Genomic DNA, 23,650 nt, shown 5'->3' with positions numbered 1-23,650 from the left:
TTTTTGCTTATGTGGTGCTGGGGAATTGAACCCAGGGCCTCATGCATGCAAGGCAAGTGCTCTACCACTGAGCCACCTTCCCAGCCCCAGTCCATGAGATTCTTATCCCCAATAAACTACTTAGAACAAGCCAGAAGTGGTGCTGTGGCTCAAGTGTAGAGTGCTAGCCTTGAGTAAAAGAAGCCTCAGGACCATATAAAAGAAAATCACAGCTAATATGGGCTGAGTGCTTCCCATTCAAGCCCTGGTCCAAAGGTTCCCCCACATTCCAGGTCTCCAGGCCTCAGATAAACCCATGAATCTATATGTTCTCCCCATTTTAAAGATCAGGAAATGGAGGTCTGTGGAGGGACAATACTTGCCCAAGATTGCAGAGCAAATCCTTGTCCACTTGTCTGGGCCTCTATTTCCCCATTTGTAAAATGTGAGGGTTGGAGCTAATCTCCAGGGTTCCTTCCAGCTATATAAGAGTCTGTGAATGGGGACTGTACAAACAGCCTCACACACAAACCCCCACTCAACAGGGGCCCCGACGTGTGTACAAGCACTCACAAAGACAATGCATACCCACAGATGGGCACACCCATGTGCAGGTACACATACACAGATCCCACAGCTTTGCCACCCCAAAATCGCATGCGTGTGGTAACTAGACCCACGCATGGCCAAGCCTGGATGTTCTTGCAAGCTTTCATGTACAGAGCCCAGAAAAGTCAGCTATGCTTCCTACCAAACATGGGAGAAAATTCTCAGTCCTGTGTGGAAAAACCTACATACATAGGTAACAAACCCATGGGTTAAAGGATATTATTCCTGGGCTGGGAAGGTGGCTCAGTGGTAGAGCGCTTGCCTTGCATGCTCAAGGCCCTGGGTTCGATTCCTCAGCACCACATAAGCAAAAAGTACGAAGTAAAGCCAGGCACTGGTGCCTCACACCTATAATCTTTACTAGTTGGAGGCTAAGATCTGAAGATCGAGGTTCAAAGCTAGTCCAGGCAGACAAATTCAAGAGACTCTTATCTCTAATTAACCATCCAAAAGCTGGAAGTAGAGCTGTGGCTCAAGTGGTAGAGCATTAGTCTTGAACAAATAAGCTCAGGAACAATGCTCAGACCCTGAGTTCAAGCCTCAAGACCCTGAGTTCAAATCTCAAGGCTGGCATGCACACGCGCGCGCGTGCGTACACACACACACACACACACACACACAGAGCAAGTTGATTTAGAGAAAACTGTGTATAGCCATATCACTGATTGCACTGAGTCTTGTCTGGTCTTACAAGCTAGGCAGGGTCAGGCCTGATTAGACAATGAACCCCACTTTTGTGGCAAAAGCACCCAAACACTCCCTCCCAGACATTCACACCCAGGGACAGGCGCAGCCAGGCACGGCCACCCCGATGTGCCACCCACCTGCTTGATGGGGTAGAGGGAGCCCACCCTTTGTGTGCCACTGTACGTCAGCCAGTTGGTGATCTCACAGCTGCCCACCAGCCACTGGCGGCCCCGGAAGTCACTGTGCTCACACAGTACCCAGCTGCACTTGGCAGGTGCCAAGGACACAGAGAAGAAGACAGACAGACAGACAGAAGAGAAGGAGACACAAATGTCAGAATAATGTTCTCAGCCGGGCGGGCCCGGGGGCTCACGCCTGTAATCCTAGCTACTCAGGAGGCTGAGATCTGAGAATCACGATTCAAAGCCAGCCCAGGCAGGAAAGTTCGTGAGATTCTTATCTCCAATGAACCATCAGAAAACTGGAAGTGGCGCTGTGGCTCAAGTGGTAGAGTGCTAGCCTTGAGCTGAAGAGCTCAGGGACAGCGCCCAGGCCCAGAGTTCAAGCCCCACGACTGTCCCCCCCTGCTCCCCCCAAAAAAATAATCTCCACCTCCTCTCTCTCATGCTGGGCCCAGGATCCCAGGGTTGGAGTGGGGTGGGAGGCGAGGAGGAGGCTGGAAAATAGATATGGGGTTTGCAGGGCAAAGTGGGGACTCAGAAACCCATGGGGCTGAAGTCCAGGCCCCAAGAGGAAGAGACTCTGCCCAGTCTGCATGTACCCCTCTCTCCCCACCAGCAGCCCCTGCCTCCCTCATGCTCCTACCCCCACCCCCGCAGCCCCACTCACACGCCCCCCTTGATCCGCACGGACAGCACGTGGTTGTTGAAGCCCTCGGCCTGCAGACTCCGCACTTCCCCTCGGAGCTCGATCTCCTTCCCTTCAAAGCACTCCAGGCCATACAGGAAAATGGCAGGCTCTGAAAAGTGCTAGGGCAGGGTAGAGGAGGGGTGAGGCCAGGAGAGCCCCAGGCCCAACACATGGACTCCCACGTGCGTCCTGAGGACCTACATGGCTCCTGAGACTGTTCACTGCCAGTGCACCATCCCCAGATTCTCTATCCAGTCCAAGCTGGGGACAGACTGGGCCCCAACTTTCCCACAAACATCTTCTCTGGTAAATGGCATTTCCAAGCATTAATGGCCCGTGGCTTACACCTGTAACCCTACTTACTCAGGAGGCTGAAATCTTGAGGATCAGCGTTCAAAGCCAGCCCAGGCAAGAAAGTCTGTGGAGACTCATCGCCAATTACCCAGCAAAAAGCTGGAAGTAGTGTTGTGGTTCAAGTGCTAGAGTGACAGCTTTGAGTGAAAAGCTAAGGGATAGCACTCAGGACCAGAGTTCAAGCCCCAGTACAGGCATAAAAACAAAAATAAATATGAACGACCAGGCCAGAAACTTACAGTTCTTTCTATATTCCCCCCCCCTTCCATCCTCACAATGTATAATAACACAGATAACAGCAGTGATGCTCATTTCCCGGGCTCACTGCATGTCAGATCCTGGGCCAAGTGCTCTACCTGCCCTCATTATAAGTCAACAACTCTGTAAGGTGGATGCTATCATGACTCCCCCTCTCCCTCCATCTTTTTTTGGTTGTTGTTGCTGTTGGTGGCAGTCAAGGGACTTGAACTCAGGGCCTAGGCACTGTCCCTGAGCTCTTTTTGCTCCAGGTTAGTCACAGCTCCACTTCCAGTTTTCAGATGGTTAATTGGAGGCAAAAGTCTCAGGGACTTTCTTATCTGGGCTGGATTCAAACTGTGATTCCCCAGATCTCAGCCTCCTAAGTAGCTAGGATTACAGTTGTGAGCCACCAGTGCCCTGCTATGACCCCCTTTCAACAAAGGGGAAATGGACAGAGAAGATGAACCTGTTTATTCAAAGCCCCAAAGCTGAGCTTCAGACCCTCATCTGTCTGTCCTTAAGTTTCAGACCTTCATCTGTCTGTCCTTAGAACCCAGCCCGTGGCAGTAAGGGACACAGACTGCAGAGCCAGTTCTAACTGTTTCCAGTGATATAACTTGGAGCAAGTTATGGAGTGGGGGGAGGGGGAGCAGCTATGTGCCTCAGTTTCCACATCTAGCCATGGTAGCACATTTGCAGGGGTGTGGTAAGAGTGTGAGGCCTTGGTACTTGGGGGGGCCTATGCTTGCTTTCTCTGTGCTTAACCCAACATCAGCTGTTCTACTGCTGATCCCTCCTTAGTTACCCAGTCCTCCAGTAGGGCTGGGGTCACTTTTGTCTAACTCTTTCCTGGTCCCAGACTTCACTGCTCCTTCTCCATCACTGAGGCAGCCTTCCCGCCACCTGCCTTGCCGTTCCCTCCCAATCCACACCTGCTGGGGGCCATCTTCCTAGTAGATCCTGATGCCTCTTCTTGCACACAACATCCCCTAGGTATTCTTGGTGGTGAGCACACACTGAGTGTCAGCTTGCCCTGTCCCCATAGTACCTCTCATCTGCACACCCCAGTCTGCACTGTAACCTTGAGGTCTGTGCGGACCCTGGGTTTCTTGATGGCAGAGCTGTGTCCCCAGATCTATCTCAGCGGATCCTCCATAAACCTAAAAGCTGAACTGTCCAGTACGCCACAAAGTCCAGGACATCCGGGGAATCTGAGAAAGACTGTGTTTAGCCCCTGCCAGGCCCCTTAGGGAAGACAAGACTTTGTGCCCAGGACTCCCCCAGCAGGATCTGGGATTGCACTGAATTGGGGGACTCACCAAAGGGACTTTCCGGAGAGAGCCCAGAGCTGTGGAGGCCAGGCAGCCCATGGCAGTGAGAGTGGGGAACTCGCCCTCAGAGACAATGTGCTGTTCTCCCTCGAAATTCGGCTCATCAAACAGGATCCAGCTTCAGAGGGGAAGAGTGGAGGAAGGTGGGCAGTCACCCTAGCATGCTGCACACCCTGACAGCCAGGAGGGGAGGCCCAGAATGAGCAGCAGCAGGGAAGAAATCCTATTGCTCCAGTAGGAGAATTCAGCAATATGAAGCAACACACTGCGTAGCTACTCAGCATAGCTAGGAGTCTATCTCAAAGACATCCTTCAAAAACCAGGTCATAAATTGACCTGGAGGGCAAGGATGGGCTGGGGAAAGATGGGGGAGAACACTGGAAGGGGTGACACTGACCAAGATGCATTGGACTCATAATCTGACTTCTGAAATTGAAACCCCTTTGTACAACTAATTCATAAAAATAAAGATTGCCCATCCTCAGTAGCACATAAACAGAAAAAGCCAGAAGTGGTGCTGTGGTTCAAGTGGTAGAGTGCTAGCCTTGAGCACAAGGAGGCTCAGGAACAGTGCCCAAGCCCTGAGTTCAAGCTCTAGGACTAGCAAAAAAAAAGAAATTAATCAATCAATCTAATTGTATTCTAAGTTGGTGATAGCCATTCAAAAATGAAGATGATTTCAAATGTCTGTACATACTACTTTTTTTTTGGGGGGGGTCGGTCATGGGGCCTGAGCTCTGGGCCTGGGAGCTGTCCCTGAACTCTTCAACTCAAGGCTAGCGCTCTAACACTTGAGCCACAGCACCACTTCTGGATTTTTCTGCTTATGTGGTGCTAAGGAATAGAACCCAGAGCCTCATGCATGCAAGGCAAGCACTCTACCACTGAGCCACCATCCCAGCCCCATATATACATATGAATAATGTATATGTAATGAGATGTAAGTGAATACCTTAAAGACAGAAAGAACCACAAAGAAACCTCAAAGAGCTTTCAATGGTTTCTATTGTTCATACAAATACTGCTATTATAACTAGCATACAGACTTTTTTTTGGGGGGGGGGATTGTGGGGCTTGAACTCTGGGCTTGGGCACTGTCCCTGCGCTCTTCAGCTCAAGGCAAGCACTCTATTGCTTGAGCCACAGCGCCACTTCGGTTTTCTAGTGGTCTATTGGAGATAAGAGTCTCACAGGCTTTCCTGCCCGGGCTGGCTTTGAACCGTGATCCTCAGATCTCAGCCTCCTGAGTATCTAGGATTACAGGCATGAGTCACCGGTGCCCGGCTGCATACAGACTTTTATCTTCACATACTACTTCCACTGGGAGGAACCAGAGTTCCTTAGGAAGTGGCTCATTGGGGCAAGAAATATACAAAGTGGTCCATGGGTAGAAAAACAAGGAAATTCCCAAAACTTTTGGGGTCAGATCAAAAGGACCCCATAACAACCTGAGGGTGTTCCCATTAAGCCAAAGGTGGATCATTTGAGCATATGAAAGAACAGGGCTGGGAAGGTGGCTCAGTGAGTGCTTGCCTTGCATGCATGAGGCCCTGGGTTCAATTCCTCAGCACCACATAAGCAGAAAAAGCCGGAGGTGGTGCTGTGGCTCAAGTGGGAGAGCACTAGCCTTGAGCTGAAGAGCTGAGGGACAGCGCCCAGGCCCAGAGTTCAGGCCCCAAGACTGACCAAAAAAAAAAGAACAGTAACAGGCTGGGATGTAGCTCAGCGACAATGTGCTTGACTAGCAAGTGCAATGACATGTGTTCCCTCCCCAATACAAAAGGAAAAATAAAAGCTAGGTGTTGGAGGCTCATGTATGCTTGCAATCCTAACTACTCAGGAAGCTGAGATTGAAGGATCACAGTTTGAACCCAGCCCAGGCAGAAAAGTCCATGATAATCTTTTTTTTTTTTGGGTCCGGTTGTGGGGCCTGAACTCTGGGCCTGGGCGCTGTCCCTCAGCTCTTCAGCTCAAGGCTAGCTCTCTAGCCCTTGAGCCACAGCGCCACTTCCGGCTTTTTTCTTTTTGCTTATGTGGTGCTGAGGAATCGAACCCAGAGCCTCAGGCATGCAAGGTAAGCGCTCTACCACTGAGCCACCTTCCCAGCCCCTCCATGAGAATCTTATCTCCAATCAGAAAGAGCTGGAAATGGTTCTGTGGCTTAAGTGGTAGAACACTAGCTAGAGCACAAAGAGGCTCAGGAACAGCACCCAGGCCCTGAGTTCAAGTCCCAGGATCAGCAAAAAAAAAAAAAGAAAGAAAAGAAAAAGAAAACAGCAACAAGATTGGGAGCTGGTAGGTCATGCCTGTAATCCTTCCTACTCAGGAGGCTGAAATCTGAGCATCACAGCTCAAAGCCAGCCTGAGCAAGAAAGTGTAGGAGACTTTTGTCTCCAATTAACTGTCAAAAAATTGGAAGTGGGGCTGTGGCTTAAGTGGTAGAGTGCTAACCTTGAGCAATAAAGCTCAGGAACAGCACCCAGGCTCTGAGATCAAGCCTCAGGGTAGGCACACATATAAACACACAAAAGTTGTTTAAAAAGTAGGGGAATGGGGGTACAGACTACTAGAGTGGGAGGCTGGGATTTAGCTCATGCAGGCTCAGCACTTGAATGCAAAGCTCTGAGTTCGGTCTTCAGCTACACACAGGAAAGGACTGGAGGGTGTAAATTTTATCGAAGTACATTATGTGAACATATGGAAAAAATAAAGTTAAATAAAATGGAATGACTAGGGACAGAACACTCTCAAGCATCCACAAGGTGCCCCCCACCTCCACCCTCACCCCCAAGCACACCCTGAGCCCCACCTCCTCTCCTCACCTGGCACCATGCACACGACAGGACTGGGGTTGGAAGGAGGGAGGCAGAGAAGCCTGGTCATCCTCGAAGGAGATGTGATCGCCCAAGAAGTCGGGCCCGGAGAAAAGTTGAATCTGGCGGGAGGGAAGGGGGGGTCATGGGACAGGGCAGAGGGAATGGAGGAGGGAGGAGGAGCTTTTAAATGAGGGAAGAGGATGTGGGCGCCACCAGCCCCTTGTGGGATCGCTTCCTTACCTTTGAGACAAAGTGCAGGTCATGCTCCCCAACCTGAAGAGAAAGGACCCGGTTCAAGACTCAAGGAGGGTCAGGATGACGCGATTCATCGATAAGGTTTCAAAACCACACAGTTCTCGGATTGTGCAGGCAGATGCTAGCCACGCCCCCTATGGGCCCGCCCCTTCCAAGAGCCCCGCCCCCACGAGCTCGTGGCCCGTCTGCTACGCCCCCTCCGCGAAATACTGTCCCTCCTCAGTGAGACCCGCCCCTCTTGCGGCCCCGCCCTCGACAGCCTCGTCCAATGAGTCCTGCGTGCCGGCCCGCCCCGCCCTCCCACCCGACTCCGCCCACAAGCCTGTGTGCACCTGCAAGACTGGCTGCAGCGAGGCGAGGGCGCTGTTGCCCGAGCCCCAGTCATCACAGTTGCGGTACACGCCCTTCTCCAGCACGTACTGCTCCCCGGAGAAGCCCACCTGCTCGTAGGCCACCCACCTGCAGGAAGGGCGGGGACTCGGGTTGGCGGGGGCGGAGCCAGGGCCGGTCCCGGCACCGACCCAACTCCTGCCAGGCCCACGCAGTGCCCCAGCCCCGTCACTCACACGCCGCTGAGCACGTGGATGGCCTGTGTGCGTGGCCCGTGCCCTACGAGCTCCACGTCGGGCAGTGAGGAGCTCACCTCCACGCCGCGCCCCTCGAAGTCCATGGCCTCAAACAGCACCACGGCCGGGTCCCCGAAGTCCTGGGCCCCAGGGACAGTTAGATGGAAACCACCAGGAATATCCAGATTCCAGAGAACCCACCGGGGAGGGGGAGAGACCAGCCCTCAGAGAGCAAGCACTTCCTGGGAGAACTAGAAAAGGGGTACACATTCTTCCCACAGACTGGGGAGGTCCAGAGGCAGTCAGTCCATCTGCCCTTGCTTACCGTCCGGATGACCCGCAGGGAGGTCAGCAGCTCATCATAGCCACCCCACTGTGACCAGTCGGCATATTCACCCTCCTCCAGCAGGTACTGGTGGCCCCGGAAGCCCTCCTTCTCGTACCCCACCCAGCTGGAGGCAAAGGGAGGATGGACAGACAGACAGATGAAGTCACAGGAAGCCTATGGTTAAAACAACTGCTCTGACCCCAGACAGTCTAGCTTACTCTCCACCCTAAGGGTAAAGCAGCAGGGACAATGAGGTAAAAGGAATCATGCTAAGTCCTCACCAGCCCCCAAGAATTCGTAGGGACCCCACAGAGGCCAGATTGGGGCTCTGGCTGTCCTCTGGCTGTTGAAGGTTGTAGATGTCTCTGCTTACTTCCCAGCTCCGGCCCTGAAAACCTGGGGCTTCATACACCACAGCCTGGGGAAAAGATATCAGATCGATGGGGTGTCATCTGGACTCAAAAACACCTAACCAGCCCAAAAGTCAGTCTACCCAGCATGAGCCAGGAGCTCCCCCAAGAATCCCCACCCTCTCACAGAGCTCCCTCCCTGTGCCTAATTCCTGTCACCACTTCTGGCCTGGTTCTTACACACCAAAAGCTATTTTCTAGTAAGGCTTTTAGGTCTACCCTCCTAGACCCAGCTTCTGGGCCCCTCCTCCTGCCTGCTCCTTGCCTTCCACCCCAGGGTACCATACCGCCACCCCAACCACCACAACACACAAAGACACTCTCCGATCCTGAAGCCCAGGCCCTTACCTTGGGCTCCCCAGGCTTCTCCACACTTGGACAACCCTGCAGAAGAGAGATTTTTTAATTTTTTTTATTTTTATTTTTTTTATTTTTTGGTCCAGTCGTGGGGCCTGAACTCTGGGCCTGGACCCTATCCCTCAGCTCTTCAGCTCAAGGCTAGCGTGCTACCACTTGAGCCATAGCACCACTTCCGGCTTTTTTTTTCTGCTTATGTGGTGCTGAGGAATCGAACCCAGGGCCTCATGCATGCAAGAAGAGCGCTTACCACTGAGCCACCTTCCCAGCCCAAGGAGAGATTTTTGAGACACCAGTCCAGAGGTGAGGAAGACAGATAGAACTTCTTGACCATGAGACCACTAAAAATGGGTGACCTATATCCTCCCTCTCCTCCAGCCCCATTCCCAGTAGAAGTTCCCAGGGGATACCAAAGCATTCCGTTCTACACTTATTTTTCCTCTCCTGCATACATATGTAGGGCCACGTCCCCTGGGACTCAGGGCAGAGAGGCCTGTAGGTATGTCCTACTCCTTACCAATTTCATAGGCTTTAGGGAGCCCACCCTGGAGTCCGATGTGCCCCAGGCTTCCAAGGTGGGGTACTCTCCAGGCTCCAGGATGTAGGGAGCATCTTCAAAGAATGGTTTAGGGTATAGCAGCCACCTAGGGGAAGTAGAAAGGCCACTGTACCTTAGACTCCAAGGTAGAACAGTAGAGGAGGATCCCGGGAGGTTTGGGAGAGAACTTGCCCAAAGACACTCAAGAGGATATTTCAGCCCTATGTCCTCTCATAGTAGCCATTCCTTTCCTCCAGTTTCACACAGCTGCTGGAGAGTTCTTCCCCATACACATAACCACTTACAAACCCCCTGTTGGACCAGGCACCGGTGGCTCACGCCTGTAATCCTAGCTACTCAGGAAGCTGAGAGCTGAGGATCAAATTTCTAAGTCAGCCTAGGCAGGAAAGTCTGTGAGACTCTTCCCTCTAATTAGCCAGCAAAAGGCCTGAGGTGGAGGTATGGCTCAAGTGCTCAAGTACTAGCCTTAAGCAGAAAAGCTAAGTCATGGGCTGGGAAAGTGGCTCAGTGGTAGAGTGCTTGCCTAGCATGCATGAAGCCCTGGGTTTGATTCCTCAGTACCACATAAACAGAAAAAGCTGGAAGTGGCGCTGTAGCTCAAGTGGTAGAATGCTAGCCTTGAGCAAAAGAAGCTCAGAGACAGTGCTCAGGCCCTGAGTTCAAGACCAGGACCCAGAAAGAAGAGGAGGAGGAACAGCAGGAGGAGGAGGAGGAACAGGAGGAGAAGGAAAAGGAGGAGGAGGAAGAGGAAAGAAAAGAAAAAGTTAATTCACAATGCCCAGGCCCTGACTTCAAGCCTCATTACCAATACACACACACACACACACACACACACAATCTAGTTGCCTCTTAACCTCACAATGAAGAATGGCTACACAGAGGCCCAGGATCTCCCTTCCTCTTGGACTCATAGCTACTTACTTGCTGCTTATGTTAGCAAAGCTAGACTTTTTATTTGTGGTGCTAGGGACTAAGTCAAGGACCTTATATCTGCTAAGTATATACCCCCACCCCCGAACAACATCACCAACTTCCAGACTGAACTTCTGAAGATTACATCTCTCATGGGCCTTTGCATATGCAGTTACCTTTGCTGGATACACTCTTTTCCTCATAATCAATAAACAAATATTTAGGAGCATCTCCTTTGGGCCAGACTGCTCTGGACATCAGGGATATGGTACTGAACAAAACATAAATTCCTGTCCTCATAGACCTTAAATTTCTTTCCTTCTGTCTTGGTGCCAAGACCATAGCTTGAACTCAGGCCTTCATGCTGTCACTCAGTTTTCTTGGCCATGGCTGAAAGCCTACAAGTTGAGCCATGCCTCTCCTCCAACACTGGGCTAGCTCCAAACTGTGCTTCTCCAAGTCTCAGCCTCTTGAGTACTTTGAATACAAGTGTGAGCCACCAGTGCCCTGCTATGGAGCTTATACCCTCAGACAACTCATTGCAGCTGAGGTATCTCTTCCTCCAGGAAGGCCTCTTTGACCACCCTTCCTGCTCCATACCTTCTTCTGGTGCTTTTCTGTGTTCCACAGTCCTGCCCTCTCCTATCCCAGAACTCAGGTTGTAATTATCTGTTCACTTGCTTGTTCACTTTTGTTTTGTTATTGTTTTTGTTTTGAGATAGGGTCTTGCTACATAGCCCAGAGTGCTATGTAGCCTACGGTGGCCTCAATGGACTCAAACTTGAGATCTTCCTGCCTCAGCCTCCAGCGTGTTGGGACTACAGGCAGGAACCACCACCCTACTCCAGGCAGACTGAGCACGTGCGAGGTCAGGAACCAGGTCCTGTTACTTCTTTGTCTCCCAGTACAATGAATGTTAAGTGAAAGACTTCCAGAATAGCCTAGACTCACAGTCCAGCGGAGACAATGGCAGAGGTCACCTTCAGGGGGTTCTCCAGGCTCTGTGAATCCTTCAAGGCTTCTGTGAATTTCACTTGCTCCCCAGTGAGGCCCACCTCAGAGAACAAGCTGATCTCTGGGGTGCAGTAGTCCTGCAAGAGGAGAAGCAGGGACCTGTAAACCAGGACTTCTTGGTGACTACCCTGCCCCAGCCAGGGCTTTCCAGTTGTCTCCACAGAGACCCAGGAGGGTGGCTGGGGGTTTTCAAAGCGCTTCACAGTCCCTACTAGACCTGCGAGACCTGAGACCACACGTTCAAAGGAGTACCTGGCAAAGCATCATGCCCTTCCCTTGCCTATGTGTGGCCTGGCTTCCTGCCCGGTGGAGGGGTGGGAAGACCGACGGCCATATGTACAAGGACCGCCTCTGTTCAGAATGGCATTTGGGGATTTTTCTGTTTATTTGCTTTAGTGCTGTGTGGATGGAGCCCAGGGCCTCGTGGATGTTAGCCACACCCCAGGCTCTAGACTGCCTTCGACTGATTCATGAAGTTTCTGCATTCTGGGTGTTTCTTCCTCATTAGGACTATTTCATTCACTCACTTGTTCGTCAAATGATTATGAAGCATCTACTGAGTTCTAAGGTCATGGGCTATCCCAGTGGGTGTTAGCAGTACATTTACAAATGTGGAAGTTTTGGCTCAGAGAGTCACACAGGTTCTAAGTAGCAGAGCCAAAAATAAAGCAATGGAGTTTTTGTTCAGTGTTGCAACCCAGCACCTCCTACATGACTGGCAATAGTAGGTGCCCACTCAGTGCTGACTGAATCAAATGATTCTAGAACTGTCTAACCTCAGAGGTCTTGTTTTTCTCTTGTACATCATCACCTTATATGAGGATGAACTTACTGTTTCACCCTAATAAACTGTCCACAAACATTTGTGTGGTTTCTGGAGAGCCTTTGCAAATGGCCCTCCCCTCCTCCTGAGCCCTCATCCTACCTGAGCCTCACCGTCTTAGCAGGGAGATTGCAACAGCCTCAGACTCAGTTACACATCCTCTCATTGAAAATACCAACAAGGGCTGGGAAGCCGCTCAGTGGTAGAGTGCTTGCCTCGCATGCATGAGGCCCTGGGTTCCATTCCTCAGCACCACATAAACAAAAAGAAAAAAGCTGGAAGTGGCACTGTGGCTCAAGTGGTAGAGCGCTAGCCTTGAGCTGAAGAGCTGAGGGACAGCGCCCAGGCCCAGAGTTCAGGCCCCACGACTGGACCCCCCCCAAAAAAAAAGAAAAAGCCAGAAGTGGCTGTGGCTCAAGTGGTAGAGTGCTAGCCTTGAGCAGAAGAAGCTCAGGGACAGTGCTCAGGCCCTGAGTTCAAGCCCCAGGACTGGCAAACAAACAAAAAATAATGCTGTTGTTTTTCACTTTCTACATAAGAAAATGTAACATAAACTTAAGAATTAGAGGTGTCACTGGCCTGGGACACCCACCTTCTTGGTTTCCCTTCCCCAGGCAGCCAGAGAGAGGCTCATAGATTCTCAGTCTGCTCTCCTGGGTTGAGCCAGCTCTCAGAGCTCAGCTGGCGCTGTGTCCCGCAGGGCCAAGTAGACTTGAGTAGCTGTCTATGAACAAGTGCATGAAGTAGCTCCATGGCAGCTGGGTGCTGTGTGACCCTCCCTGTCTACAATGCCAGTCCATAATAACCACCTTCTGCCCCGCCTGAGCCCATGAGCTTCTCACTAGAGGGATGTAAGGTTGTTCCCCTCCTAGGGCCCAAGTCTCAGGGCAGATGGGGTAACATCTGCTCCCACCACAGCCACTCACCTGGACGATCCGCCTCAGGGAGCCGATGCCTTGGCTGGCCCAGACTGGGGCTCTGAGCTCCACATCACCTTCAGGCAGGACCAGCTTCCGGCCCCGGAACTCTGGTTGTTCGTACAGCATCCAGCTGGGAGCACGGAGACCGCCGGGTCATATGAGGAGGCTGTACCCATGGTCTCCAGGTAGCTAATATGGTTTGCACCACACTCACTGCCCTCTGTACCCCCAGGGTTACACACACACACACACGGGGCACTCCCCACTCACCAGCCTCGAACCACCCTTATGGAAGCAATGTGGGCCCAGGCTGAGGCATCAGCCGTGTCTCCCCAGATCTCCCTGCTGTGGCCCTGGCACCCAGGCTCGGAGAAGAGGATCAGCTGAGAAAGTACAACAGATATCCTCACCCCCTGTCCCCAGAATCTCCCCTCCCCCGGAATTCCTACCACTTGCCCTCATGTTCCTACCTTTCCGGGCCTGGTGTTCAGCTTGCCCTGGATCTTCAAGGCTGGGCTCTAGAACAGAGAGGGTGATGATTAGGAGTCTTATGGGGGTCACCTCCTCACTGCCTCTCCACTCCTGCCAATGCAAGGACCTCCCATCCCTCCTAGTGGTCTTCATCCCCAATAGCTAGCTCTTTTTTTGTCAGTCATGGGGCTTGAACTCAGGGCCTGGGCACTGTCCCTGAGCTCTGCAGCTCAAGGCTAATGCTCTACCACTTGAGTCACAGCAGCACTTCCAGCTTTCCGGTGATTCATGGGAAATAAGAGTCTCACAGACTTTCTTGCCCAGGCTGGCTTTGAACCTCAATCCTCAGATCTCAGCCTCCTGAGTAGCTAGGATTACAGGTGTGAATCACCGGTGCCCAGCTAGGAGTCAGCTCTTAAAGGACAGATGCTGCCCTTGTTTCAGCCCCCCCCTCCCCCAGGGCCTTACCATCTTGTCCTAGGAGCTAGACCCTTGTGAGTCCCTTTCCCCAGCTTCTAGGATATGGGAGCCACCAAGCCCTTTGAAATACTCATTGAAAACCTCCTGCAGTACAAATGGGGAAACAGACGCAGGAAGATAGGGACTGCACCCGAGCTAGACCTCAGACCCAAACCTCCTACCTCCAGAGACTTGGACTGACAGAATCATTCTGTCACCATCCTACCTTGGAACCTAGCAAAACCAAGCATTCCCCCTTGCTTAAGTCTTCACTCACCCATCGCTCTGGGGGCTGGGTCTGGGCTGGCTTCTCTGGTGGTGGCCTTCTGCTACAAAGCAGGGACAAGTGTCCTGGCCCCTTCCTAAGCCCCGGTGCCCCAGGAGGTGGCATAGCAGATAATTTGGCACCCAGTGGCTCAAGGGTAGGGGCCTCCTTGGTGGCTGACATCATATTGCCAAAGAGAAGGCTGCCTCCCAGACGGGAGGAAGGACGGTTGTTGGCTTGTAGTTCCAGCCCTGGCTCTGCTTGGGGGCCTTTGGTGCCGGCTACATGTTTTTTCATCATGTCCAGAGGTGAGCAAGAGATCTGGGCAGGTTTGGCAGGACGGGGGTCCTTGGAAGCGCTGGGATCTGCTTTCTCCTGCCTACGCTGGAGTTTCTCATCATCACTCAGGTAGGGGTTTTCTGGCTCCTCTTCCTCCTCCTCCTCCTCTTCCAGCAAGGGCACCTCCTGGGGACCTGGTCCCAGTACCCACGGCCCAGGCTGGTCCTCTTCGATGGCAGGCAATGTAGCGTACATGGCCAGGTAGGAGGAGCGGGGGGGTCGGGGCAGCCGGTGCGTGCGGAGGATCTCAGGGGGCTCCATGCTCCTCAGGGTATCCAGAAAAATCTCCAGGTCAGCAGCCAGGGCCACCTCATCCTCCTCCCTCGATGGCTCTGGGAGCACCTGATCTTCACTTGGGCTGGGGACAATCTGCGACTCCAGGCTGACCTCTGCTCCCATTGGTGCTGGGACAGGCAGGCCATCTGGGCTAGGGAACACCTCCTCCATGGAGGAAGATGGGGTGAATGGAACGGCATGGCTCTGGACCCCCTCTTCTGGGGCGGAAGAAGAGGAAGGGCTCCCTTCAGAACCCTGGACAGCTTCATTCTGTTTGGGGGACAGGGGAACAGGGACAGCTGGGCTTTGCCCAGTCTCTTCCTGGGGAAGGGAAGGGACAGGGCTGTCTTCAGGGACCTGGATGACCTCAGCTGGCTTGGAGCACGGGGCAGCAGGAGCATCAGGGCCCTGCAAAGCCTCTTTCTGGGTAAGGAGCGGTGCAGCAGGAACAGGGCCCTGAAGTGCCTCTTTCTGAGGAAGGCCAGCAACAGGCCCATGTTCCGAGTCCTGAACAGATTTGCTCATGGAGGAGCTGGGAACAGAAAGGGCTCCTGGGCTAGGCACAGTGTTTTTCTTTAGAGAAGATGGCGCAGGAGCTTGTACAGACTCTGTAAGTACCTGGCTCACCCTGGGCAGGGTGGGGGCAGCAGGGCTATTGCTCAATCTGTCTCTTTTTACCTCAGGCAGGGCATGGGGGGTGGGCTGGGTCCTGGGGTGGGTGGGTAGCACAGGCTGCTCTGGGGGATGGGCCAGGTCCAAGGAGGGCGCATGAGTCTTGGGTCTGGGTGGAGAGGGTGCTGATGTTTGGGTCTGGAGAGAAGGCAAGGTGGGGTTGAAGGCTCCCTGTCTCCTTGGGGGCTCATTGACCCTGGCATCCAGGTCATTGTCATGGGCTGGGCCCACTGAAGGGATGTCCTGGTTTGGAGATGGGTGAGCACCCCCTGGGATACTGGCAGGGGTCAGGGTTGAACTGTCCTTTGGCTCTGCTGTCCTGGCCTCAGGCAGCTGCCCCAGGCCTGTGCCCACAGTGCCACCCAGGGCGGAGCTCCGTGGTGCTCCACTGGTGGGCCTGGGGATGCGGCTGGCAGGGGGGTTGCGCTCAGCAGGCACAAGGCTGCTGAGCAGCTCCAGGGCCTGGCGGCGGCTGGGTGAGCCCTCCGTTCCAGGGCTCACCACCACTGCCCGAACCGTGCGGGTCACATTGCGGCCTCTTGACAGGGCCTCACCGGGCAGCGTGGGCCCCACGGTCACAGAGCTGCGATGATCCACATGACCTCCTATGATGGTGGTGGTCCGCACTGTGCGTGTCACTCGCCATTCCTCGTGGTTTCGGGGGCTCCCACTTGTGATTCCTACGCCTGGGTGAGGGCTGGGCTCCCGGGGCCCAGGAAGAGGCACCAACAGCTCCGTCCTAGCCATGGCTCCTGGGCCTACTGACTCATTCCTGGGAGCCTGGAGGCTGCTATTGCTCCAGTCCCTGGCTTCCTTCAACCTCCCCACTGGCCTTTTGTCCTTGGGGGGCAGTGTGTACTTCTTGGAAAAGATAGGCCCGTGACTCTGGAAGTGCAAGGAGCCAGCCTCGTCCCGAGGGCCCTGGTAATTCATTGTCTCTTCCTCTTGAGTAGCAAAGCCATTGATCTCTTCTCGCCGGAAGCTGTGTTCTAACACCTCCTGGGAAGCATCTGTCTGGGAGCCTGACACCAGGGACACCTTGTGAAAACGATGTCTGGTCTCTTCCTGGGCTGGAGGCCGCTGCCGCCAAGTCAATGTGGCACTGACCACTCGGGCCTCAGCCCGGGCAGGGGGCCCAGCTGTTTCCTCCATATTGGGCCCCGACAACCTGCCCTGTAGGGTCCTTGTCTCACTGTGATCCAACTCCCTGGAGGGGAGAAGAGAGCATCAGAGGGTGAGGTGATAAAGGCTCAGAGAGATCAAGGCTCAGAAAAATCAAGGCTCAGAGAGATCAAGCGCCCTGCCACAGCTGGGCAGGGGAAGCTCGGACAAATTGCTTGACCTGCAGGCTTTTATGTCCTGACCTGCAACATGGACTTGAGATTCAAAACTCTGATTTCAATCAGAGCCCCTTGCCCACTCCTCTCCCACCCGCAAGGTGACTCCCTCGAGTCCTTGAAAGAGTGGAGCTGAGGTTGGACGCTGGAAGGACAGAAATGGTGAGAGTACTAAGAAAGTTATATTGGTTCACTGGCTTTGGAAGGCTCTGGGCCCCCACCCATGTGTCCTGGGTCCAGTGCTCTAGGAGCCAAAAGCTTGAAAACTAAGTACCTTGTACAGGAGACAAAGAAACAGACAATTATAGGCTGAAAAAGTGGCTCGGTGGTAGAGTGCTTGCCTCGCATGCATGAGGCCCTGAGTTCGACTCCTCAGCCCCACATAAACAGAAAAAGCCAGAAGTGGCACTGTGGCTCAAGTGGTAGAGCACTAGCCTTGAGATGAAGAGCTGAGGGACAGTGCCCGGGCCCAGAGCTCAAGCCCTATGACAGAAAGAAAGAAAAAAGAAAGAAAGAAAGAAAGAAAGAAAGAAAGAAAGAAAGAAAGAAAGAAAGAAAGAAAGAAAGAAAGAAAGAAAGAAAGAAAGGAAGGAAGGAAGGAAGGAAGAGACAATTGTGGTTGAAGGCCAGCTATGGTTAAAAAAAAGGAAGTGAGACTCCAGCTAAACAAAACAAGTCAGGTGAACTTCCCAGGTCACCTTAGGGATTTGTGAGCAGATGCGAGGAGGTATGTACACATCTGCACATGCAGGAGGAGCTGGTGACAATGCCAGAGCAGAGGGTATGCTCATGTGCCTCTGTGGGTCTCATTGGAACCCTGGACACAGCACGGTGGGCCTTATGATGCACTTCTGCTTAACTTTCCTCCAAAATCATTACTTCCCATGCATTGAACAGAGGAAGAAATTGAGCTTCAGGGAAGGGGAATGGCTGGTTCAGGGTGATGCAGCCACTAGGTTGCCATGCTGAGGTTTAACCCTGCATCGTCTGTGTGTTGTTGGCAGGTCCTGAGACTTGAACACAGTCACGGGTGCTGTCCCTTCACTTTTCACTCAAGGCTGGTGCTCTACCGCTTGAACCACTACTCCACCTCCAGCTTTTGCTGCTTAATTGGAGATAAAAGTCTCATGGACTTTCCTGCCTGGGTTAGTTTTGAACTGCGATCCCCACATCTCAGCTTCCTGAGTAGGTAGGATTACATGGAGTTCCATCTTCTGAATCCAGACATGGACATCTCATCTCCTCCAAGTTAGGTGGGGGTTCAGGCCACATCTTGTTGCTCCCATGATCCTCTTTGGCCCAGCATTTCTTCCCTTCTTTCCTCCAGGGGTGTGGCCCTGTCTTATTTCTTTTCTGACCTCTTGGGTGTCTATAACCTCTTATACTAAGTGGGGGAAACAAACAACTCCTACCTAACCAGCCTTCCACACACTCAAGGAACTCTGTTGAAATTCTGTGTTTTAAATAGTAACTATGGAAGCAAGAGGCCAATGCTGAGCTCTTACAACACCTTGCTAAGTGCTTTAATTCACTGTTCTGTTGAACTCTTAGAAGAATCCCATGATTCCTGAGACTTCATAAATATGCTGTTGCTGTTGCTAGCCAGGCACCAGCGACTGATGCCTAGCTATTCAAGAGGCTGAGATCTGAGGATCCCAGTTTAAAGCTAGCCTGGCCAGAAAACTATAGGAAACTTTTTTTTTTTTTTTGCCAGTCCTGGAGCTTGTACTCAGTGACTCGTGGCCTAGGTACTGTCCCTGTGCTCCTTTTGCTCTACCACTTGAGCCACAGCGTCACTTCTGGCTTTTTCTGTGTATGTGGTGCTGAGGAATCAAACCCAGAGCTTCATGCATGCTAGGTAAGCACTCTACCACTAAGCCACATTCCCAGCTCTATAGGAAACTTTTATCTCCAATTAACCACCAAAAATGCCAGAAGTTGAGGTGTGACTCCAGTGGTAGGGTACCAGCCTTGATGAAAGAAAGAAAGAAAGAAAGAGAAAGAAAGAGAGAAAGAAAGAGAAAGAGAGAAAGAAAGAAAGAGAAAGAGAGGGGGAGAGAGAGGGAGGGAGGGAGGGAGGAAGAGGGAGGGAGGGAAGGAGGAAGGAAGGAAGGAAGGAAAGCTAAGAGAAGCTGGGTAGCAGTGGCTCATGCCTGTAATCCTAGCTACTCAGGAGGCTGAGATCTTAGGATCACAGTTTGAAGCCAGCCTAAGCAGAAAAGTCACTTTGAGACTCTTATCTACAATTAACCACTTAAAACTGGAAGTATGGCCTGGGAATGTGGCTTAGTGGTAGAGTGCTTGCTTAGCATGAATGAAGCCCTGGATTCAATTCCTCAGTACCACATGCACAGAAAAAGCCAAAAGTAGCGCTGTGGCTCAAGTGGTAGGGGTCTAGCCTTGAGCAAAAGAAGCTCAGGGACAGTGCCCAGGCCCTGAGTTCAAGCCCTACAACCATTAAAGAAAAAAAAAAAGTTAAGGGAGAGCTCAAGACCCTATATTCAAGTCCTAGTACCATCTCACACACACACACACACACACACACGCACGCACACACACACGCACGCACACACACGCACGCACACACGCACACACACACGCACGCACACACACACACATAGGCACAGGCACAAGCACACACACACAATCTAGTTGTTGCTAAGCAAACGTTCCTATTCTGCCAATGAGATTTGAAAAGGCTCAGAAAGGAGAGGAAATTTGTTCAGACACAGTAACCATGTTAGAGCACTAGCCTTCACCAAAAGAGCTCAGGGACAGCGCCCAGTCCTGAGTTCAAGCCCCACCACTGACAAAAAAAAAAAAAAAAAAAAGACTTAAACCCCAAGTGCTTAACCAGCATTCTAAACTACCTGATAGATTCATCTAGTAGACGGAGTGTCTCCTCTGGGGGTTACTCTTAAAGGAGACTCCTGCACAAAGGTGCCCCCCACCCTCACCTTTTGATCTCCAGGCAATCCTAACCATGGCAAGCCTGTTTTCAGACCCTTGGATCCCAGAAGGGGTCCTCTTCGTCCCTTGCCAGTGTAGGGGCTGGCCTGCTTCAGGCCTGCAGCTCCTTTCTATGAAGCCGCCCTCAGAGGCCATACCTAGAGCAGAAAAGGACCCATTGCTCCAACTCACCTCTCGTCTCTCTGCCTTCCTGCCCCCCGGAAAAGCCGGTGGAACCCAGAACTTTGGCCCTGTCCTGTGGCCTCAGCAGTGACTCAGGTTTTATGAGGGGCAGAGATGAAAGGGACTGAGGCCCTGAGAAGCCTGGCTGGACTCCACAACCACTGGGGACTATGAAGACACCTGGGTTAGGGCCTCAGATGGACGGCCTGTATATGGAAAAGGAGAGACTGAGAGTCTACTGTTCCCCCAGGACAGGGCCTGCTGGGAATGGATGTACTCAGACACCCCTCACTGTGACCCTGACCCCACCTGTCCTCCCTAAGGAGTCACCTTCTTCCATGTCATCCTCAGTGCGTCTCCCTTACCTGGAGCTTTGCTCCTCCCTGTCCTCCCCACTGAGGCCCCTCTCCAGTCCTGAGTAATCACAGCAATAGCTACCTGGGGATTCCCCGTTTCTGACAGTGTTGATGGTAACCGGCAATGCCTGGACTCTAACCTGCTCATTCACCCACTCATCCAGAGCTCACAGTGCCAAGCAATGTACTGGGCCCTGGTGAGACTCACCCCAAGCCAGCCGTCTCCCATCGAAGGCATCCTAGGAGTTGAAGGATAAAGAAGCAGCCAGGCAAAGCAGCCTCAAAGGAAGCTGTGGGTGATCAGTTCCGAAGAAACAGCTCAACTCCTGGCAATCAATTCCATGCCCTGCTCAGCCCAGCCCAGCCCAGCCCATCTGGGGACAACACCCCTGACGGTCACTCATTCCACAGGCGTGTGCTCACCGCTTCTGCTTGCATACTTCTAGGGACAAGGAGGTCACCACTTGTCAGTTCACCCATCCCATCCCTGGACAGTTGCGACTACTAGAATGTGTTGCCAGCTAGGCTGAACCCTGCCTGCCTACAAGCTCCCTGCTTTTGCCCTTGCTTTGGAGACACACCCCAGTAACCCAGCTGCCAATCCCCACCACGTAGAAGCAAGCCTTCCTTCTCTTGGGCCCCAGACCAGAAGTGGATTTGCAGGCATGGTGACCTATGACCTCTAAATAAGGTGTGTGAGGCTGAGAATGGAAGGGCAGGGCTGGGGGGGCGGGGAAAGGGGGGGGAAGTGTGGGAAAAGTCTTGTCTAACTCAACAAGTCCTGCATTCTCCCCGTTTACCTGTGAGTCACCCCCAAACTAGGCCAAACCAGTCCACAAGCTTACATGCTAGCAAGTCCATGCTGCGTTACACAGGCTCACTCAAGTCCCAGACCCACAGTCACCCAGCACAAAAACACACAGACAAACCCAGCCAGAAGCACACACAGACACCGAGACAAACATACAGAGATACAACAGACAGACAGAAACACACACACCCAAAGGCACACGTGTGCACACATTCCCAGTGCAACCATGAGCTCTCATTCCTATGACAACACGAGCACAGGGAGGCACACAGGCCTTACACATCCCTCCGTGTAGCTCCAGCTGGGCTCCACGCCTTCTTGTCAACTCTGGCCTAGAGACCCCAACCATAGGCAGTCAGGAAAAAGTAGGCAGGAAAGCTGGGTGTCAGTGGCACATACCTATAATCCTAGGTACCTAAGAGGCTGAGATCTGAGGATCATGGTTCAAAGCCAGTTGAGGCAGATACATTGAAGAAACTCTTATCTCCAACTATTCAGCAAAAAGTCAGAAGTAGAGCTGTGGCTCAACTGGTAGGGTACTAGCCTTGAGTCAAAAAAACAAAAACAAAAAACAAGGCTGGGAATGTGACTTAGTGGTAGAGTTTTTGCCTAGCATGCATGTAGCCCTGAATTTGATTCCTCAGTACCACATAAACAGAAAAAGCTAGAAGTGGCTTTGTGGCTCAAGTGGTAGAATGCTAGCCTTGAGCAAAAGAAGCTCAGGGAGCTGGGCACTGGTGGCTCACGCCTGTAATCCCAGCTACTCAGGAGGCTGAGATCTGAGGATTGGGGTTCAAAGCCAGCCCGGGCAGGAAGTCTAATAAACCACCAGAAAACCTGAAGTGGCACTGTGGCTCAAGAGGTAGAGCGCTCACCTTGAGCTGAGGGACAGCTCCCAGGCCCAGAGTTCAAGTCCCGTTACCCATAAAAAAAAGGGGACAGTGCCCAGACCCTGAGGTCAAGCCCCAGTAGCCCCTCCCCCTACACATACAAATAGCCAAGGAGTGGCATTGGGTGCCCTGTATCATTCTAGCTCAGACTACTGCTCTTTCCCTGCACCCTCTCCAAGGCTAGCCCTCCTGCTCTGCACCTCCCCTGTCTCATGCAGGTCTAGGGACAGTCTAGGCCCAGTATCTCCCCCTTCCTTGGCACAGGACTAGGCACACTGACTTTTGCCCAGAGTGCCAGGGCATCCCTGCCCGTCTCAGTTAACAGTGCTCCAACCCCATGCCACAGTGTTCCAAGCCCTGCGGGCCCCACGCAGCAACCATCCGCAGTGCCCCACTCTCTGCACAGGGCCAAAGAGGAGTTCTTGTGAAAAGGACAAAAAGAGGGTTAGAGAACAGGTTCTGGAGTTGTAGAAATCTGGGTTCAAATTCTAACTCTTTCATGGTTGACTCTTGGGTGACAGGACTTTAGTTTTCCCCTCTATAATCAGATGATGGGACTATTTTGAGGATTCAATCACATTCTGTATAGTAAACAAAGCACAGAGAACAGCCATCGGCAACACCATTAGAAACTCCTCAGCGCTCCACCTGGGGCCCGTGGATTTTGGGTGCTCCCATGTGAACCCTCTTCACTGAGGTTTGAGGGATCCATATCTCCCCATGAGCCCTCTAAGCAGATGTAGAAGAGTCATTTCAACATAGGCTTAAACTAGACACCAGTGGCTCACACCTGTAATCCTAGCTACGCAGGAGGCTGAGAGTGAGGACTATGGTTCGAAGCCAGTCAGGGCCAGGAAAGTCTGTAAGACTCTTATCTCCAATTAATCCCAAAAAGCTGGAAGTGGAGCTGTGGGTCCAGTGTAAGAGCGTTAGCCTTGAGCAAAAAAGCTCAGGGACAGCACCCAGCCCTGAGTTGAAGTCCCAGGACTGACCAAAACAAACAAACAAACAAAAACAACCAGGCTTGGGAATCTTAGCACCTCTTCCTGTAGCCACCAGCACAGAGCCAGGTAGGATAATTACTGCTGCCACGGAGGTGTAATTAATAAGCATCCCTGCTATTTTGGCAGCTCAACTCTCTGGAGTTCAAAGCATGTTCTTTTAACTACCTCCTTCTTCCTCATCTCCAGCTACCAAATCCACTCAACAACTCAGGGCTCAGAGAAGTTAAGCAACTTGCCCCAGGACACCCAGCACCTTGGCTAGGTGCCTGTTCCCAGGCTGAAACAGATCTGGGGAGTGGGGGGTTGTGGCTGAAGAAAAGGTGACCTCCCTGTCCCCCATCTGTCCATTCTGGGATGAGATTTTCCTGCTAGGGCAGGCAGGGGAGGAGGGTACCAGCGGGTTCTAGGAGATGGTTTTCGAATAGAGAAAGGAAGAGGAAGCGAAGCAGGAGGAGTAGCAGAGCCAGCTTACACTCAAGGTGCCAAATGAATGGCTGGACAGACCCGAGAGGGGGTGACCACACCAGGATCCCCTCCCACCATCACAGCCCCTGGGCTAACCACTACTCACCCACTACCGGTGGCCTTAGCTCTCCAGCCTGCCTGGA

General features: G+C 52.5%; 1 protein-coding gene across 1 annotated transcript in view; it reads right to left on the bottom strand.

Annotated features, from left to right (window-relative positions):
* Aim1l (absent in melanoma 1-like) overlaps positions 1-23,650 on the bottom strand; it is a 26,044-nt gene extending 2,394 nt beyond the window's left edge. Inside the window, exons 1-17 of the mRNA XM_013033567.1 lie at positions 23,614-23,650; positions 14,238-16,719; positions 13,501-13,548; positions 13,301-13,413; positions 13,037-13,160; positions 11,225-11,364; positions 9,320-9,446; positions 8,794-8,829; positions 8,317-8,453; positions 8,033-8,159; positions 7,708-7,847; positions 7,474-7,600; positions 7,127-7,159; positions 6,893-7,005; positions 4,059-4,188; positions 2,125-2,264; positions 1,413-1,536 (exon numbers count right to left, since the gene is read on the bottom strand). Of these exons, the coding sequence (XP_012889021.1) occupies positions 1,413-1,536; positions 2,125-2,264; positions 4,059-4,188; positions 6,893-7,005; positions 7,127-7,159; positions 7,474-7,600; positions 7,708-7,847; positions 8,033-8,159; positions 8,317-8,453; positions 8,794-8,829; positions 9,320-9,446; positions 11,225-11,364; positions 13,037-13,160; positions 13,301-13,413; positions 13,501-13,548; positions 14,238-16,664 (4,086 nt within the window). The 5' untranslated portion in view covers positions 16,665-16,719; positions 23,614-23,650. The remainder of the gene's footprint in view (positions 1-1,412; positions 1,537-2,124; positions 2,265-4,058; positions 4,189-6,892; positions 7,006-7,126; positions 7,160-7,473; positions 7,601-7,707; positions 7,848-8,032; positions 8,160-8,316; positions 8,454-8,793; positions 8,830-9,319; positions 9,447-11,224; positions 11,365-13,036; positions 13,161-13,300; positions 13,414-13,500; positions 13,549-14,237; positions 16,720-23,613) is intronic.

This window comes from Dipodomys ordii, unplaced genomic scaffold (genome assembly GCF_000151885.1).
Source record: "Dipodomys ordii isolate 6190 unplaced genomic scaffold, Dord_2.0 Scaffold6, whole genome shotgun sequence".
Lineage (NCBI taxonomy): Eukaryota > Metazoa > Chordata > Mammalia > Rodentia > Heteromyidae > Dipodomys > Dipodomys ordii.
Note: the sequence above shows the minus strand (reverse complement) of the source record. Positions and strands in the feature narration are given on the sequence as shown.